Genomic DNA, 19441 nt, shown 5'->3' on the forward strand with positions numbered 1-19441 from the left:
GGCTATAACAGGAGTTATGAGAGGTAGAGGTAGGCCGAAGAAGAACTGAGGGAGGTGATTAGCCATGACATGACACACTTCAGCTACATGACCTTAGATAAGAAGGTGCTGAGGTCAAGGTTTAGGCTAGAAGGTTAGAAGGTAGCCGAGTGTTCTCCTTATTAGTAGTATTTAGTTAGTAATAACATAGTTTTTTTTTTCCCAGTTACTATCTGTTGTTTCATTTGCATCGTATCTTGCTAGTGTGCTATCATATTTTACTTGATAAGATGCTTCAAACTTGTCTTTTCTTTCGAGCCGATAGTCTATCAGAAATAGCATCTCTATCCTACAAAGGTAGGGGTAAGATCTATGTACATCTTACTCATCCCCAAACTCCATTTGTGATTACATTGGGTATGTTGTTGTTGAACCCCTTGACTCAAAACCGACCCCTTGAGCTATTACTAAGATTTTTTTTTGTTTCCAATCTAGTATCAATGATATTTGCTTCGGGGACCGAGTACTCTCGATCCATGCATGATACTTCGAAGGGTAAAGCGTTCGTTGCTACTAAAGACAACTCTATTTTCAAGACTTAAACTCATGATCCATGATTAAGAATGAAAAGATACTGAAGGACATTTAGAGCATTTTAATATTATTAAAGTGTGTCATTTGCTTCCTTGTCCACTATGCTGCATTTACCATTCACGTTAGGAGCATTATTTCCCTAATTACTCATTTGAGTAAATGGATGAATGTGGACAGAATTTCCTTTGAAATTTTCATAACTGTTCATTACTCCTGCACGTTGATGACTCATAATGGTCAGTTTATTTCCTTTGACCATGTCATTCACGTTGGTGGCAGTAAGTGGCCATAAACTTTCTGTTAAATTCGTGTAACCACTAATCCTTTACTCACTCTCATTCTTCCTCTTTATGTGTGCAACTTATGTAACCTCTAAATAATAATTCTTTCATTTATCTACCCCATTCATTTCCTATTCAATTGAAGGATGATTTTCCTAGCTATAAATAGTTAGTCATTCTTAACTTGTGGGGTGTAGAGAGAAAAATATATACTTTGGAGAGTTCTTGAAAGTAAGGAAAATAAAAGAGAATTTATTAGTTGAAGGAAGGTGTTCTATACTTTGGAGAGTTCTTGAAAGTAAGGAAAATAAAAGAGAATTTATTAGTTGAAGGAAGGTGTTCTTCTTTTTGGTGGAGCTTTGGACTCAACATCTTGTCCGAGTTTGTTGAGTTGTACGACGTGATCGGTACATTGTATCCCGGAGGGGACAAGTCGAGAAAGATCGCTTGACCAAGAGATTTGTCTTTAGCGTGGGCAAATCTCCTTAAAGAAGCGAGATATCCGCGCTCAATAAAGATATTTTTATTTTTATTTTTCAATTGTAATTTTATTTTTATTGTATTATCACCAACATACACTTAATACTGCACACGGCAACCTTTTGTGGTACCACTAAGATATGTCACATCACCAAAATACAGCTCAACAACCATTTTTTTTTTTATTATCTTTGAATACCACCACTGGTACAAAGCTTTTAATTGCTCTGTCTTCGATGTGCGACATAAACAACATTTTCCTTAGAATTGTCTTCACCCCTTCATCAACACCTGTTATAAAAAAAACATGGTCCAGTTTAAGATCACATCAGATCATAACTCATTAAGAAACTTCGATCACACATCTCATAGCTTCAATTGACACAATAAGGTCGTTTATAAGCTTAAATATACATAACCCCTCTTGATTATGACACTTGGTCTGACTTTCTCATCTAAATTATCTACAAAAAAAAAAAAAAAAGAAGGCCAGATTCAACTATGTAACAAATACATACTTTCATTCTTTCTTTTGTATTGAGTACCCTTTTTGTTTGGTTGTAGTTCAAAGAGTATTTGGTGGCTTTGAGAGTGTGGGTGAGAAAAAAAAAAAAGACAGCATTCTCAAGAATTAATTCGTATATCTTCAAGCATTTGACTAATCGGAATTAATTGACATTATAAAAAGGGAGAAAACTTATGAATTTATTATACATGTCATAATAATAAGTTTAATAATATATTAATTCTATGCACCGACAGAAGAGGGGAGGGTACTAAAAGAATTTTGTGGTGGGAAATTGTTAAAGGAAAGTCCACAATGTAATCCATTTGTCATTGAACATGTGGAAGTTGTCCAGTTCTTTCTGCCTATCATCTCTCTTTTATTGAATTGAATCTTCCTTTATTTTGTTATTTTATAGCCGGTACTCGGTATTTTATTGGGACTCGATTAATCAAGATTTGTATCAGATAATTTGATTGTGGGCCGGAGGTAAAATACTCTCTATCAAATGTAACTTTATTTTTAAGGCTTGAACTCGAGAATTCTGGTTAAAAATGCTGAGGCAATCTGCCAGTCATCTCTCCTCATTGAAATAAAAATTTAAACTTATTCCTTTCTTTCTTTAGTTTCTCACTCGGTGTTCCGTGTTTATTTTGAACTCGATTAATTTGATTCGTGTTGAAATTTCACTATAAGGTATTTCCTTCTCAGAACTCGAACCTGAAACATCTAGTTAACAATGAAAAGGTACTTAACATCTCGTATTTTTTATGGTAACTTACTCCTTTGTACTATTATTTTCTTCACAAAAAAAATATATATAATCGTACAAAAATCCTAATCTTTTTAAGATTAGAGGAGATAACATTAGAATTAAGTTCATAGTTGATAGCCTGATAGAATAATCTTGAATTAATCAAGGGGGATTAATAAAACAAAACAAAAGGTGTGGGAATGGTTGGTTCATATTTTAAAGTACATTGCACACCTTATTTAGATACTACTAATAATAGTTTAACAACAAAAAATCATTTTTCTTCACAAAAAGATGGTCTTGGATTTTGTCAATAAAGCATCCTAAGTAATGTAGGACCAAAGATGATTTGCAACTTTCCAAGATGCTTCTACTGCAATAAAAAGAAATTTAAAAGAAATATAGTCCTTTTGAACTTTGACTAACCATCATCATTTTTAATCCCGAAAAACTAAAAAAAGAATTTAAATAATTACAATATGCAAAAAACAAGATTACGATGCCTTTCTTGGGCAAAAGCCAAAAGGCAAATTGCAGTGGTCACACATTTTTTTTTTTTTGCCAGAAAGATCCAAAGTTTAGAACAAGTTGAGGCCAAAGCATCTTCTAAATAACACAGTGCCCTTTAATGATTCTCAAGTATTACTTTCCATAGATTTGTACTATTATTTTTTCCTATTCTTTCTTAACTGTTATGGTAGGTTTGGTACCACGAAGGTTCACATTATTATTAGAGATAAGGGTCAAAAACACATCCCAACTATCACTTTTTTTTAAGTTTCATATCTAAATTATCAGAAGATTGAGAAAACTACCTAAACTATCACTATCTAGTTTGCAAAACACACCTGAATTAAATGTGTGAACTCACTCTCCAAAAGGCAAGTGAAGTTGAAATTTTCTTAAAAAAATTATCCACATGGCATAAGTAATGCCATGCTGGCACCTACATGGAAATTAAAAAATAATAGTTTTTTATAAAAATTAAAAAAACACTGTATATTTTTTTTAAAAAAAACTGCATTATTTTTTTCAAAAAAATCTGGATTTTTAAAAAAATATGAAAAAAAATAATAATTTTTGTAAAAAATTTTAGAAAATCAGAAAAAAAAAGATTTAAAAAATGGAAAAGTTGATTTAAAAAAAAAATGTGAAAACTAAATAATTAGTTTTCTTTTTTTAAAAAAAAAAAAACTTTTTTTTTATTTTCTATAATTTTTGATATTTTTTTACAAAAATTATTATTTTTCAGTTTGTTTTTTAAAACAAATAGTTTTTTTTAATTTCCATGTAGGTGCCATTGTGACATTATTTATCCACGTGGACAACACTTGGCAACATTTTTATATAAAATGGAGAGTTTAGATCACATGCCATTCAAGAATAATTTGAGGTGTGTTTTGCAAACTAGATGGTAATAGTTTAGGTAGTTTTCTCAACCTTCCGATAGTTTAGGTATGAAACTAAAAAAAAAGTGATAGTTGGGGTGTGTTTTTGACCCTTATCTCTTATTATTACTTTCCTTTTTTTGAATGCTATGCACTTTTTTCCATATTGTGTTATTCGTTGTTGTTATTGTCTTCATTTCTGTATTCCTTTTTCCAAACTGTTTTGAAATGTTTTACTTGAGCCGCGGGTCTAATGGAAATAAACTCCCTATTTCTACGAGGTAGAGGTAAGGTCTGCGTACACTCTATCCTCCCCGAAACCCACTTGTGAGATAACACTGGGTATGTTGTTGGTACGACGAAGGTCAATTCAATAAAAGATATATTTTGAAAAAAAAAAATCATTATTTGGTTGGCGAGAAAAAATATTTTAGAGAAAAAGTTTATATTAAAGATTAATAACAATATTAATGAATTGGAAACGATATAAAAAGTTCTAGTATTAAAATCAATGATAATGTCTAAGTATTAAGTAGAGCGAGCAATATGAAAAATGATTCTGAAAAAATAACTTTATGATAATCAAACACCCAAAAAAATAACTTTCATCAAAAATATTTCTTAGAAAAATGAGGTCACATATACCACCATTTTATCCTCAAGGGTTGAAAGAAAAAGGGTCCAAAAATGAAGTTTTAGATATCTGTTCTTTACAAATTTAGGGTGAAATGTCGTCCTACTGGCAGGAAAGGACATAAATTGTAGCAAGATTTTCTAATTTATTGCCTTTACTTTTTCTAGAATTAGTATTGCCTTAGATTCCAACTTTTTTAGAAAAAAATGAGAATTTGTGCCCTGGTATAGCCGACAGAGAATCCAATGTTATGTATTACCCAGCCAAAATGTAGAGTTCGAAATTGGAATATATTCCCCAAGCAATTTTCATTTTTATATTTCAATCTAGTCCATTTATCATGATTAATTGTAGTCATCACCACAAAACTATTACTTTATCCGACTCATACTAATTTATGTGGCATAATTGAAGTTACAAATTACAAAAAATTTATAGCCACACACTATAACATGTTTATCATAAGTTTAGAATCTTTTTTATTATTATTATTATTATTATTATTTCTTTTGAATAGCCGTGATGTTCAAGTGAACTTGTTCACACCACGTACTGATTTAAAATATATCACATAAATTAAAATAAAGGAAGTAATTGGCAAAAGAAAGAGGGAGAGAACACAGAATTCTCTTAAAATCATTTGACTACATTGGGTAGTGGATCCAATTGATACAATGATTCATTTCCACAAGTTGTGGAAAAAAGCAATAGGGGGTTTAGCACTTTTCTTGATAGGCTAATCCCAACATGATTGAACAATCCTCCAATCATCCCCCATAATAATTCACCTACAACACATATATACTCTCCGTATATGTACAAGAAAAACCTATATTGCTCAAACCCTCCAAAAAAATTGTCCGTGTTGGATCTTCCAATAATATATAATTTTTGGAAGATCAGATACATACCCGACGGTATTTTGAACAGTCCGAGCAATATAGAGAAGAACACCAAAACACCAAAGGAACACAAAAACACCAAAGGAATAATACTAGAAGCTACACCATCATATTACCACCTCAACAATAGACCCTTTTTGACGACGACTACTACTACTACTAACACCTGGCTGTCCATTGCTTTCTTTGAAAGCTCATCCAAGCTTTGAGTTGGATACTCTCCTTCGGGGATTACTTGGTTTGAGGGCATATTTTTAACAAACCCTTCAAAAAACCTCATTCCCACACGTGTTACTCCTACAACAACCAATTCTTTGTCTTCACAACATCATCAAAGGTTTTGCCTTTGATTTGTCTTCAGCCTTCATCATCACCTATTGTAAAATATAAGACAACACACAACATGGGTCAGTTTTAGATCACTATCTCATTGCTACAATTTGACACATAAGGGGTGTGTGTGTGTGTTTTAGGCTTGATATTTACCAAACTCAACCTCCTATTTTTTTTAACTAATTGAATACACTTCCTTTAGTATATGATTATGACATTTAGTCCAACTTTCCAATCAAAATAAATAAAAAATATATATATAAAAAAACAGACGGTACTATGTACATAAGAGAGTATTTTCCTAACATGTGAGGAGACTCAATTCAATTATTGTTCTTCCACTTGTCCTTTCATTTGGCAATAGTTAAAGACTTGCAAGGCAAAGAGATAGTGCGTGACAGACAAATACAAGGTGCAGCTCAAGAGTTTGACTAATGGAAAGTGTGAAAACGAGTGTCACATGTGAAAGTTAACAAATTTCCTTGCTAACACAAGAGATAGCTACATACCCTTTTAATAATATCATACAAAGAATCTTTAAAACCTTCACAACTACTGCTGGTAAGTGGCAACTACTAACAAAACAAGTATCTTGAAGAAACTTTCTTCCAATTTTCACATGAATATGCTAAAGTTTAAGACTTTGTCAAATGAAAATCTCACCTAGTTCACCTAGTTTGAAAACAATGCCTCAAAGAAAAAAATGGCACCTTGAAGAGACCTTTTCACCACTAAAATAGTCAAGTTCTACAAAAGCATTGTTAACCTATCAATTCCAACAGCACAACTGCTAGCATACAATATTAATCATCCATTTCAGAACCCCTAATTCCTTTTTTTTTTTTTTTAATAATAACCGTGGTGTCCAGGCTAACTTACAAGCACCTCAACTAATTCTACACCACCATTAAAGGTACTGAAAAACTCTGTCCATCAAAAATTAGAACAGACGAAAAGAAATCACCTACATTCAATTCATCGACCACTAGGCCACAACACAACCCCTAATTAAGAACAACAAGAACAACATATCCAGTGTAACACCACAAAGTGGGATCTGAAGAGGGTAAAGTGTACACAGACTTTATCCCTGTAGAGAGACGGTTTCCGATACACCCTCGGAGCAAGTAAGGCAGAAACACAACAACTATAAAAACATACGCAGTAACAACATACCCCCCTAATTCTACCAAGTAAATTCAACATAACTCAATGAGTAAAAAAAAAAAAAGTATGCATCACCACTTACCAAGAATTAGTCCTTGAAAATCACTGAATCAGCAATTTCCATCAAAGGGTTCAAGCAATCAGCTGAAAATTTCCTTGCAAACATATAATCATAACTTGAATTCGACTTCCTTAGATCATAAATCAACTGTCTTGAAACTTCACTTTGATGATAAGTATGTGGATGACCATCAACCATATCAGTCCAATCAACACTTGTCAATGTATACTTAGTACAACCATTTGGATCTTCCATTGATAACAAAGTTGGAAAATAATGCTCTTCAGGATAACAAGACTGAACATCTATACATGTTTTCTTAAATTTCCTCCATAATTTCCTATCTTTAATAACCATTAAAGAATGTTTTCTTGTAAGTACAAAAAACTGTGAACCAACCTTAAACTCATCAAACTTAACTTCAGGTAACATTACACCTTTACCCCTAGCATTATACCTTTTTAATAATGAATCAGATTCATCTAATATTTCAACATAACTAGGAAACTCCATTTTCCTAGACAATTTTTGGGTATCAAGTAAAAAATTGTAAAAATAATTAAAAGAGTGTAATGGTATACAATGCTGTGAAATAAGGGCAAAATAGTAATTTGATGGATCATCAAGTAATGCATGAGCTAGTAATCTCCTTTCTGCTGAGATTAATGTAGGTGATGAACGTTGAGTACGTTTAGCTTGAATTAATCTATCTTTAAAAACGCCACTTAATGGTGTAATTTTAATAAATGGATCAGCATGTATGTAAATGTTGTATAAATGTGAGTGGTGGGGGGTCCCATTTGTGGTATTAAAGAATTTTTCCCATAATGATGAGAATTTTAAATCTGAATTTGTTAGGAATAAAAATGCAATTTTGGGTGGTCGAACTGTAGTGGACCCAAGTTTGAGTTTGTTACGGGAAGGGTATTTTGGGGAAAATGTTTCGGCGGATATTGCTTTTTGGAATAGAGATAGATCTTCGAGCTCCTCCGACACGGATATCGAGATTTGGCGTGTTGGGAGGATTTTTGGTGCTAATAAGAAGAGGATTGGGATTGAGATTAGGAGTGTGAGGGATGGGATTAGTATGGATGATTTAAGCATTGTTTTGAAAGGAAATATGGGAAATAAGTTTTGGTTTTTAGAGGAAAAGAAGTTTTAATGGAGATTAGGGTTTGAGGATGAATGAAGAGAGAGTGGAAGTGAAACTATGAAAGGAGTGAAGAAATAGAAAGAGAGAGATTTAGGAAAGAAGAGAAATGGGGAAAGTGGCTAAAATAGAGTGGTTGTTTGGTGTAAGGTGGGGGTGGGGTAACCACCATAGAGTAATGGGCTAGTATTATATACATTGTTTGGCAAAGTTTTGAAAGCCTAACAAAATTGATTTTTCTTTTTAAAAAAAGAGAGCAATCTGGTGTACCAAGCTCCCGTTATATGCTGGATTTGGAGAAAGGCAAAACCATATTAGGTCTTATGTATGTAATCTTGCCTTATATTTTTGCTAGAGGTTGTATTCGCAACTTGAATTTGTGACCCCCCGTTGAATTGAATGTTTTTTAAAAATAGATTGAGGTGTGATCAAGTTTCTAGGAAAAACATAAATGCTTTTGAGTAGTAAAAATAAAAAAATTTGAAATATGAGGCAAGATTACATACATAAAACCTTGAAATCTTGACAAGCGCTTGGTTAGTCAAAAGCTAATGGGTTATCTCGAATTTTTTTTTTTTTTTTTAAAACAGTTATGACTAACATTTTTTCAAAAGAGACAAATTTGAAAGTTTTCCCAAACATGTTATTAATAAAAGAATTTCAAATTCGAGTTACAAATATAAAACCCTATTTTAATAGGAATTGACTTATCTCTAAAGTGGAATTTTATGATTAATCGAGTTTAAAATAATCGTCGAACACCAAATAAAAACAAATAAAATACTGGGCATGATAACCAACATATACTTTTACTATACCAGGAATTTTAGATTCGAGCTATAAGAATGAAATCATTTTAAAAAAAAAAATATTTTACATTTTAATTTGATTTTTTTGGGCAAAATTTAAATTAGTGGGGTCTAAAAATGGGTAAACGAAGGAAAGAGGGGACAGTTTACGGCGTCAAAGGAGAAGAAGGGGGTGTAAATGAATGGAAACAGACAAAAAGGGACGTTTCCATGAAGTTGCAGAAGATAGATGTGTAAGGGACTCATGTAGATAATAGAATGGATGAGTACTTTTGTACTATGCCCTTACTTTATTGCCATTTACTTTTTATAATAGTACTATTTATTTCACTAATTTTGATCCTGATTGTACGGAGTTCGAATTTTAAAAAAAAAATTAATTTACTCCTTCTTTTTCAGACTCATTTTTGTTAGTATTCTCCATTGTTTTTTTTTTTTTGGTAATTTGTTTATCCGAATTGCTTTTATTTGCCGATCTTTGGGAGATCTATCGTAAATATTTTTCTCTCTCGAATAAGTGAATTTCTTTCATTGTATGCTTTCCAGTATCCATTTTATAAGATTAAACCGAGTATATTGTTCTTCTAAAATAAATATCCACTTAATATTTTTAACGGAAAAGGGCCAAATAAACCCCTATATTATTGAAAAAGGGTCAAATATACCTTTTGTCATACTTTGAGATTAAATATATCCCTATAGTTATATTTTGAGTCTAAATATCATAGTTAAAAGTTGTCCAGATAGTAACACCAAATCTAACGTGTGTGACAACTCATCGAGATGAACACCACGTCTTGTCGCCACCACCACCTAACCCCTCTCTTCCCCGTCTTCACCTACTACTACCATCTCAACCTTCACCCCCTCTGCCTACATCAATCCTAATTTATGTACCACCTCATGAAACAGCAAGGCATAAATCTAACACTTTGAAGCAAGGATTAACAGCTATCTTTTCATTAAAAAATTGGCAAAAAAGAAACTGGTAAAAGGAAATAATTCCCACAGAATATTACATGGTTAGAAGCATCTCCAGGATTGAAAATAAGCCACAACCTACCAAGAGCCAAAAACCAAAAAAGAAAAAAAAATTTAGGAAGTTCCCAGTTATCTTCATCATCATTGTCCCTCTTGCTCTTGGTTGTCTCTTGCGTATCCTACCCGAAATTTCTTGATGGTGGTGGGCCACGTCTGTTTTAGTAAAGGAGATGAGGTTGATCCGTGATTGTACGGAGTTCGAACTTTTTTAAATTAATTAATTTACTCCTTGCTTCTCAGACTCATTTTTGTTAGTATTCTCCATTGTTTCTTTACTTTTTTGTAATTTCTTTATCCGAATTGCTTTTATTTGTCATTTTTTGAGCCGAGGGTCTATTAGAAACATCCTCTTTATCTCTCGCAAGATAGAAATAAGGTGTCCGTGTACTTTATTCTTCTCAAACCCTATTTTATATAATTACACTGAGTATGTTGTTACTCCCTCCCGTTTAAAATAAATATTCACTTAATTTCTTAATTTGGGTTCGAAATAAGTGTTTACTTATAAAATCAAGAAGAAATTAACTTTACTTTTTCAGATTTATCTTTATTTAGAGCCCGTTTGGATTGGCTTATAAGTTGTTTATAAGCTATTTTTAATTTTTTTTGAGTGTTTGGTTACTTAGAACTTATAAGTTATTTTGTCTTAAAATAGTTTCAAAAAAAATAATTGTGCTCTTTGCTTAGCTTATCTAAAGCGAATTTATAGTGAAAACAACTTATAAGCCGAAAAACAACTATATGTCTTTTTTAAGCCATCCAAACAGGCTCTTACTCAAGGCAATAAATAAGCAAGAGTCTTATTAATTAAGAATAGTTTAGTCAAAACACCTCTTCTTATCGGTCTCAATTTATGTGATGCAGTTTGATTAAGCATGAAGTTTAAGAAATACATGAAGAATTTTGAATTTTGTGGTCTAAAACAAGCTAAAGATACTTATATGGTTTTAAATCATCTCGCTAAGCGTAAAAGGTACTCCCTTCGTCTCAAAATATTTGTCACATTTTTCATTTACAAGCCCATTAAGAAAACATTTATAAGGATAGTGTTTTGATTATTTTACGCTCTTAACATTTTTCATCATGTTCTCTCTCTTTAATAAATATTTATCCATTAATGATGAAGTTTCTTAATTGTTGGTATGTGACCTCACAAAATCAGCCCATTAATGCAAATAATACAAGGGTAAGATGGGCAAAAACTATTTAATCTTGTCTTGGGTAAATAAAATGACAAATATTTTGAGATAAGTATTTTTAGTAAGGACGATAAATATTTTGAGACAGAGAGATTAAAGTTTAAAGTTAAATTATTACCAAATAAAAAAATATATCATTTTTTTGGGACAGATTAAAAAAAAATGTGTCATATAAATTGAGATAAATGAATTTTTTTTAGAAGTCAGTGTTTTTTAAAGGGTGTGAAAAAAATTAAGTGGACAATTATTTTGAATCGGAGGGAGTATTTAATGGTCTGATAAAATTGGATCCATTTAGTCAAAAGCTCATTAGGAAAGTTTCGCTGCTATCCATTATAGGAAACTTCATTCAATTATTTGAACCAAAAATTGGGATTAAGGATGAAAATAAATATTTTAATCTGGTGAATTTTAAAGTACACATCAGTGCATTACATGTGTTACAATTATTTTAAAAATGATTCTTCTTCAATAATCATCGTGTCTCCTATAGTACCTCGATAAGGACAAAACTAATTCAGTTTGGTCCTACAAGTCTACATATAGTACAATTGGCCATTCCAACTAAGTTGGCTGAAATTTTTGGTCAATTATACAATTACCAAAAATACATTAAAAAATACTGCTAATGGCACGACGCGTCAACCTAATAATAATAATAATAATAATAATGAGGTAAACTGATAATTTATAGGACCCAATATCTATTGAAAATATTATTTTGAACGTTAAAAGTGTAAAAACAATAGACTTTTTGGTCTTTATGATTTACTATCTTCAACTAACTTTTTCTTAAGTTACCATGAAAATTAAAATGTATTTTTCGTCCACGATCCCATAACATTAAGGGATTAAAGGTAGCACATAGTCAATGCTTTATTCAGTCTAGTTTGAGTATGTGTTCCTTTAGTTAATATTAGATATATTTTACGGAATATATACATAATATATCGAGTTTAGTCGGGTGACCATGTATTCACGTGACCCATTTTTTATACCTGAATTCGCCCTGACTTCATTTGATATTACAATAAAACTGGATGGATGCAGAAAATTTATATAATCGCTTCCAAGCAGTGGTTAGAAATTGAAACATACTAATAAAAATCTTTTCATACAAATAATGTAAAACCAGAAGTGTTTTCCTTTAAAAAAAAAAAAAAAAAAAAAAAAAAATAACCAAGTAGCCATAGATTTTGGTGCGTGTCGGTGTGTGATGTACTGTGTGATTACTCCTTATCCTGAATTGCTGTCAACCGACCAATATTGCTCATGCCCTGCCCAATGCCCAAAGCAATTTTACTGTATACTCCCTCTGTTTCAATTTATGTAAAGTCATTTAATTAAAGCGATATTTAAGAAAGAGTAAAGATTTTTAAAATTTGCAGTTCAAAATAAGTCTTGAATATTTGTGTGGCTGTAAATCATTTCATAAAAAGTGAATTTGTTTCCAAAATTAGGAAAGAAGGTCATTCATTTGTACGGTAAAAATAAATAGATTCACATAAATTAAAACAGAGGGAGTATAATATAGGAGAAAGATATATCTCTCGTTAAAAAAATAATGTGTATATATATACCTATGCCGATACATAAATGGTATAACATATCTTTTTTGCTGTCAGAATTAAAAAAAAAATATTTAGCTTATTTTTTAATTAAAAAATATCATGTGAATTTTAAAAAATAAGTCTATCTATTTTTATTTAGTAGACTTATTTTTTTAAAATCACAAGATAATTTTTTTCTAGTGGGTTATCTCGTTTCTTTAAAAAGAATATCTCCTTGGTTAAAAGAAAAATAAATCTATCAATTTTTTTAAAAGAATTAGACCCTGCCCACCAAGAAAAAAATTACCACGTGGCTTTAAAAATAAGTCTACTAAAATAAAATAGGTAGACTTATTTTTCGAAAGCCACGTGACATTTTTTAATTAAAAACAAGCTAATAATTTTAAAAAAATTATGTCAGCGAAAAAAAAAATTATGTCAGCGAAGAGGGTATATTTACACCATTTGTGTAACGGTAGGTGTATATATGCACCACTTTTTTAACGAGAGATATATCTGCTTTAAATCACAAAGTTGAGGAAAGATATTTGCACATTTTCGCTATAATATATTACCCTTCTTTGAAAAGAGTTTAAAAATTATTGTTTTAATTTGAATTTGAATTGTTTTAAATATGTCATATACATGTTAAGTGTAAGAGTTCTATCATTCATAATTAAATGTGATATAATTTGGTGGTGCATTTAAATTTTAAAAAAAAAGAAATGCTTTTAAATTTAAGTTTATTGGGAAACTACGTATATATATACGTAAGGAGAAATATTTACGAAACGTGACGATAGTTTTCCTTATTTACAAAATATAACGATATTTTATGAAATATGACGGATTTTCATATATTTTTCGTTTTTTATTTTATTTTAAGAAAATAATTTTTTTAAAAAAATATATATTTTAAACTAAAAAAAAAAACAATTTTATATTTTTTTCATTTTGTTTTTTTGGTTCAAAGGCTTAAAAAATTACTTCAAACTTTTGTGTATGAAAGCTGTATGACATGTGTATGTGTAAGCAAATTTTTAATATAGTTTTTCATACACAAAATGTGAATGAGAATCTAAGTCTTGAGCGAGATAAACACATTTCATGCCATTCTCATGCATAAAAATTTGAGCATAATGTTTAAGCCTTGATCGAGATATACACATTTCATACTTTTTTTTTAAGCAAATTTTTTAAACCTTGAGCAAGATATACACATTTCATACACAAAAATTTAAGTGATTATTTTAAGTCTTGAATGTTATATCAAAGTTGTATGCAATATTGTTGTAGTTGTATTAAACTTTATACAAGTAAATGTGAGCGAAATTCTAAGCCTTGAGCGAGATACAAATTTCATACGGTTGTCACACATATAATTTTGAGCGGATTTTTTAAGCCTCGAACGAGATATACACATTTCATATAGTTTTCATACATTAAAGTTTGAGCGAATTTTTTAAGCCTTGAGCGAGATATACACATTTCATACAACTTTCATACATAAATTTTTGGGCCAAAAAAATAAAAAATAAAAAGTAAAAAAATATTTTTTTTAAAAAATAATAAAAATATTTTTTTTTAAAATAAAAATAACTTTTTAAAAAAAAGTATGTTTGTTATAGCGTTTGTAATGTTACGTTGTGTAAATAGAAAACTATTTGTAATGTTACGTTGTGTAAATAGAAAACTATCGTCACGTATCGTAAATATTTTTCCTTAGTATGTATATATACATAGTTTACCCTTAAAACAAGTCGTAGATATTTGTGTGGCTGTAAATTATTTCATTAAGGTAAATGGGGAGATTTTAAATTAAATTATTTCTAGAAGTACCGTTCTTTTTGAGACATACTAAAAAGGAAAGTGTATCACATAAATGGGGACGAAGGGAGTACTAAATATAGAAAATGATTTTTTTTTTAGAATTGACTAAAAAAAAGTAAGACAAACAAATTAAAATAGAGGAGATATACATTATCAGATCACAAACAAATTAAAATAGAGGAGATATACATTATCAGATCACAAACAAATTAAAATAGAGGAGATATACATTATTAAATCACATTTACAGCTATAACAGGTAATCTGTTTTATTTTTAAGATAAAAAATCTCTTTTTTTATAAATTACCTATAAAATTTCTTTAGGGTAATATGATAGTATAGAAGAATCTCTTTCACAGATAGTGTGTATACCAAGAAGGTTACTTACAGATATATTTTAGGTGACCTAATAGTGTAAAAAGTTCCTTGCACGCTAATGTATATAATTTTGAATTAGATCTTTTTTTAAGTTATTTACACCATCAGTGAAAGAAATTTGCATACCATAAGGCCATCTTTACTTCTTGTAGCAGGTAACTCGTTTTTAAGCTTACAAGTTCTACAGTTTAAGCAAGCTTACCTATATATATTATTTAGGCGATCTGATAGTGTAAAAACTCTCTTATACTGATATTATATATAACTTAAACTCTCTTTGAAGTTAAAATTTTACATCATCAAGTTACACTTACTTGTCGTAGCAAATTTCTTAAGATTTCTATTCCCACATTTAGTTTTAAGAAGGCTTACTTGTATTTTTTATGTGACTTGATGATGTAAAAAGTTTCTTAAACCAAAGGTGTATATGATTAATGTGAACTCTTTTTAAATTCTATATACAGTTAGTGCCATAAATTTTTACACAAGTCACGTTTACTTCACTTGTCGTCACATGTAACATGTCTTGATGATAAGTCGAGGGTCTATCAGAAATAGCCTCCCTATCCGTCAAAAGTAGGGTAAGATCTGCATACGCTCTTCCCTCTACAGACCCCACCTGATAAGATTATACTGGGTGGGTATGTTGTTGTTAAATGATAATGTGAACAATTTCTTAGACTGACGGCATTGTATACAACTTAAGTTCATTAAAATAACAAGCACGACAACCTCGTGAACGAGAGATGCCAATACATTAAATTCACATAACCTCCTAGATGTGCTGCATTTGTTGTGTTTTCTTGAAAAAAGCATAGACGAAACGTTTATCCATGTGTGCTACGTTCATGTACCTAAGACGAAACATCTTGATAAACTAAATTATTTTAGAATTTGTGTAAAGCGTTTCAAGAGCTTTCTATTTTGAAAAGAATGAAAAAGTTAATAAATAAATGTATACTCCACCTATACCATTTATGTTACACCACTAGATTAGAAACGAAATTCGAAAATAAAAATAGATTTGATTTACGCAATTTTTCTTGCTATTTTGTTGTCATATTTTTCTCGATATCATGTTTTTTATCTGCTATTTGTTGTCACATTCCTGTCTTCTTTCTTTTTTCGAGCCTAGGGTCTATGGGAAATAGTCTCTTTATCTCATAAAGGTAGGAGTAAGGTCTGCATAGGAGTAAAGTCTGCATACATCCTACCCTTCCCTGACCCGACAAGGCAAGGCGGTAGCATATAGAGTTGCGTGTTGGTGAAAATTAATGCTTTTAATTAAACCTCATATTTATCTTAAAAAATTCATTGAATATGTATAAATTCTTAATTCAGAAACCAATAACTTAAACACATTAGAATTAGAACCACATTGAGCGATCTAATTTAACATTTACATGGACTACACTTGGTATGTTGTTGTTGTTGTTGTAGATTTGATTTATGCATTATTATAGAAATCTAACAAAATACTAGTGTCGGTATCGTTTTTGCACAACCATAAAAGTATTTGTCTTAGCTACTACAGTATCATTTATGTGTTCTTAAGCATCTCAATTAAAATTTCATTATTTGGAGAAGTAAGGGCAGATTTTAAAGACAATCGTCGAATATTTTAAAACGAAGTCAAGTTTGCTAAAATGACTAATATTTGAAACCAGATTACTATATCACAATCTGCAAAGTTTAACACAAATCTATGCAGCAGCACAGAGCACGAAAGCACATCACAGTCTCATAGATGGGTCGACCTAGGGGCGGAGGTAGCGCTTCGGGGGTGGGTTCAGCCGAACGCAGTAGCTTTGATCCGAACCATATATTTGTATTAAACGTTTTGTCCGATATGTACAAATTATTAATTTAGAACCCATTAACTTTAAAAAATTAAAACCCCAAACCGACGAGCTTCAAATCTTGGCTCTGCCTCTGTCGACCTAGGACGAGTATTTTAAGGGTTTTTCAGTCTTTTTTTATAGAGAATTTTAAGTTGAGATGCAAAATTAGAGACATTTTCACTTAATTACCTAACGTGGCAAGAGTTTAAGGCATTGCAACTTCTTGTTTTTTTAGGCTCTAATTTTCTCTATCAATTTGAATTTCTATTTTTTCTTTCTTTAATCCAATTAACAATCATCCTAGATCTGAAAGGCCAACCAACCTTTTGCATCAATTGCCACGAGGTAGCACATTAGAGGGACTCCTTTATTAACACTTGATATTGAACGTGCCTTGTTGATTTTTCATGGGAAAGGTGTATTTTGTACTTGGGACAGCATAGACGCAACATTCATGTATGCATGTGCTACGTTCTCGTATCTAAGAGGATACATCTTGATATATACTCTATTGTCTTAAAATTTGCAAAGTGTTTCAAGAGCTTTCTGTTTCTTTTAGAAAATAAATTAATACTCCTTAAACCAAAAAAAAAAAATTATTAAAAAAATTCTCCACCTATACCATTTATGTTACACCATTAGATTGGAAACGAAATTCTAAGACTTATATTTGTTTATGTATTATGGAGCATAATAACATGATTCAGTGTAAATGCTAAGAAAGTTGTAAGAAATGTGGTAAACAAAGTTATTGGAAGACTGAAAACAATAAGGAATATTTGTATACAATAACTGGATCGACTTGACCTTGACTGAATTGTAGTGCATTAACGGATGTGCTATATCCTATTTATACCAGAAATCTGTGGTTAACAGGAAATTCACTATCCAGCCGACGAGAAGCAGGTCGAAGATGACTAATACACATTAGGCTGGCAAGCTTCTAATCCGCTAGGTCTGTTGGGCCAAAGCGCACAGTACGTGCCATAAGCTTGGGTCGTGACACCATGAAACTCAAGCTTTGATGTTAACAATATCAAGGTAGAACATGCTATAGTGAAGGGCACAATCTGATCTACAATCTTAAGATTAATGAATGAATTACTACATCCAGATCGTGTACAATTCAACAAAGGTATTGTACTCACAAGAGATTGCCAAATCAAACTCACTAAATTCCCCCATCCCAGCGCAAGCAAGGTTGCACAGAAAGCAAATTCACCCTTTTTTACAGGAGGGAGGGGTAGAGAAAAAAACAACACATACAACTGACCTCTTTTACTAGAACCTCGACGAATCAGCAACGGAAAGTAAATTCCACTATTACATAAATTACAACAATGATTATGACAAGAATTGAAACCAATGCCAATACATTATTCAGGAGATAGCAAGCAAGCCCGTCTCTTTTAACTCTGCCACGGACACATCTCTAGAAGAACATTCCATCTCCTTTAAGAAGGTGCACTGTATTTACAAGCAAGGGCGACACTTTGGATCGGAGATCAGGATCTTCCACGAGTACCTAAAAACTAATCAGCAGCCTGTTTTGAAACAGGTTCTGTAGACTTGGTATCAGTTCCGTTTAATTTGGATTTCTCCTTCAAAGGCTTTTGTGCACTAGGTGTCCTTTTAACAGTTCTACCGGCTTGTCTGGTTGTTTGAGGTGCAAGCCCTGGCAAAACAGATGCCACGAAATTAGTACCTGCAGTGCACTAGTGGCTACTAAATGTGCATTGTCACTGCACTAAGATATTTGCCTGAAAACATGTTTAGGACAAATATCTGTTCACGCCCATTCTTAATGTCCTTTCAATTACAGAGAGAGAAGACGGTAAACAATTTTCCCTCAGCATAACGACAGCAACTACGTTCAGTCCCAAAACAAGTTAGGGGTCGGCTATTCGAATCCTTACTTCTTCATTTCATCATTCTAAATAAAATAAAAGCGAAAAGTAAGTTAAATATATATAAATAATTTTCCTTCAGCATAGCACTCTAAAATTGATTACCTGTGTGAGGGCTTTGTAAAGAAATATACAAATGTGCGGTAAACAAGTCACCATGCTATGTTTCCTTATTGATAGTGAGCAATTTGAGATATTTGAAATGAGGAGAACAAGAAACACACAAACGGAATCAAACACAGAGATACTGTCTATGGATATTCATAGTGAAACAGTAATTTCAATTACTTCTACCATCCCAATTTGTGTGGCACGCTTTCCTCTTAGTCATTCTCATAAGAGACAATTGAAATGAGGAAAACAAGAAATGCACAAACGGAATCAAACACACAGAAATTGTCTATGGATATTCACAGAGAAGACAGTAATTTCAATTACTTCCACCGTCCCAATTTGTGTGACACTTTTTCTTCTTAGTCATTCCCATAAAGAATGACACCTTTCTATATTTAGAAACGATTTAACTTCAAAATACCCGTTTTACCCTTAATGAGATGATTTATAGCCACTCAAATATCTATGACTTATTTTAGAACACAAGTTTCAAAAGTCTTCCTTCATTTCTTACGCTTATGCTCCGCGCCTAGTAAAACACCA

At 31.5% G+C, this 19441-nt stretch overlaps 1 protein-coding gene across 1 annotated transcript; it reads right to left on the minus strand.

Annotated features, from left to right (window-relative positions):
- Nucleotides 1-5659: 5659 nt before the first annotated feature.
- On the minus strand, nt 5660-8318 carry LOC132065538 (glycosyltransferase BC10-like). Its single transcript, XM_059458973.1, has 2 exons — nt 7100-8318; nt 5660-5891 (listed from the first exon to the last, which is right to left on the minus strand). Exon 1 carries the CDS (start codon nt 8180-8182, stop codon nt 7106-7108), a length of 1077 nt encoding a protein of 358 aa, XP_059314956.1. The 5' UTR covers nt 8183-8318; the 3' UTR covers nt 5660-5891; nt 7100-7105.
- Nucleotides 8319-19441: the final 11123 nt, after the last annotated feature.

The sequence above is a fragment of the Lycium ferocissimum genome, chromosome 7 (genome assembly GCF_029784015.1).
Source record: "Lycium ferocissimum isolate CSIRO_LF1 chromosome 7, AGI_CSIRO_Lferr_CH_V1, whole genome shotgun sequence".
NCBI lineage: Eukaryota > Viridiplantae > Streptophyta > Magnoliopsida > Solanales > Solanaceae > Lycium > Lycium ferocissimum.

Bases quoted from the DNA above. Each gene is read 5' to 3' on its own strand.
- LOC132065538 (XM_059458973.1), bottom strand. From the start codon at position 8,182: ATGCTTAAATCATCCATACTAATCCCATCCCTCACACTCCTAATCTCA.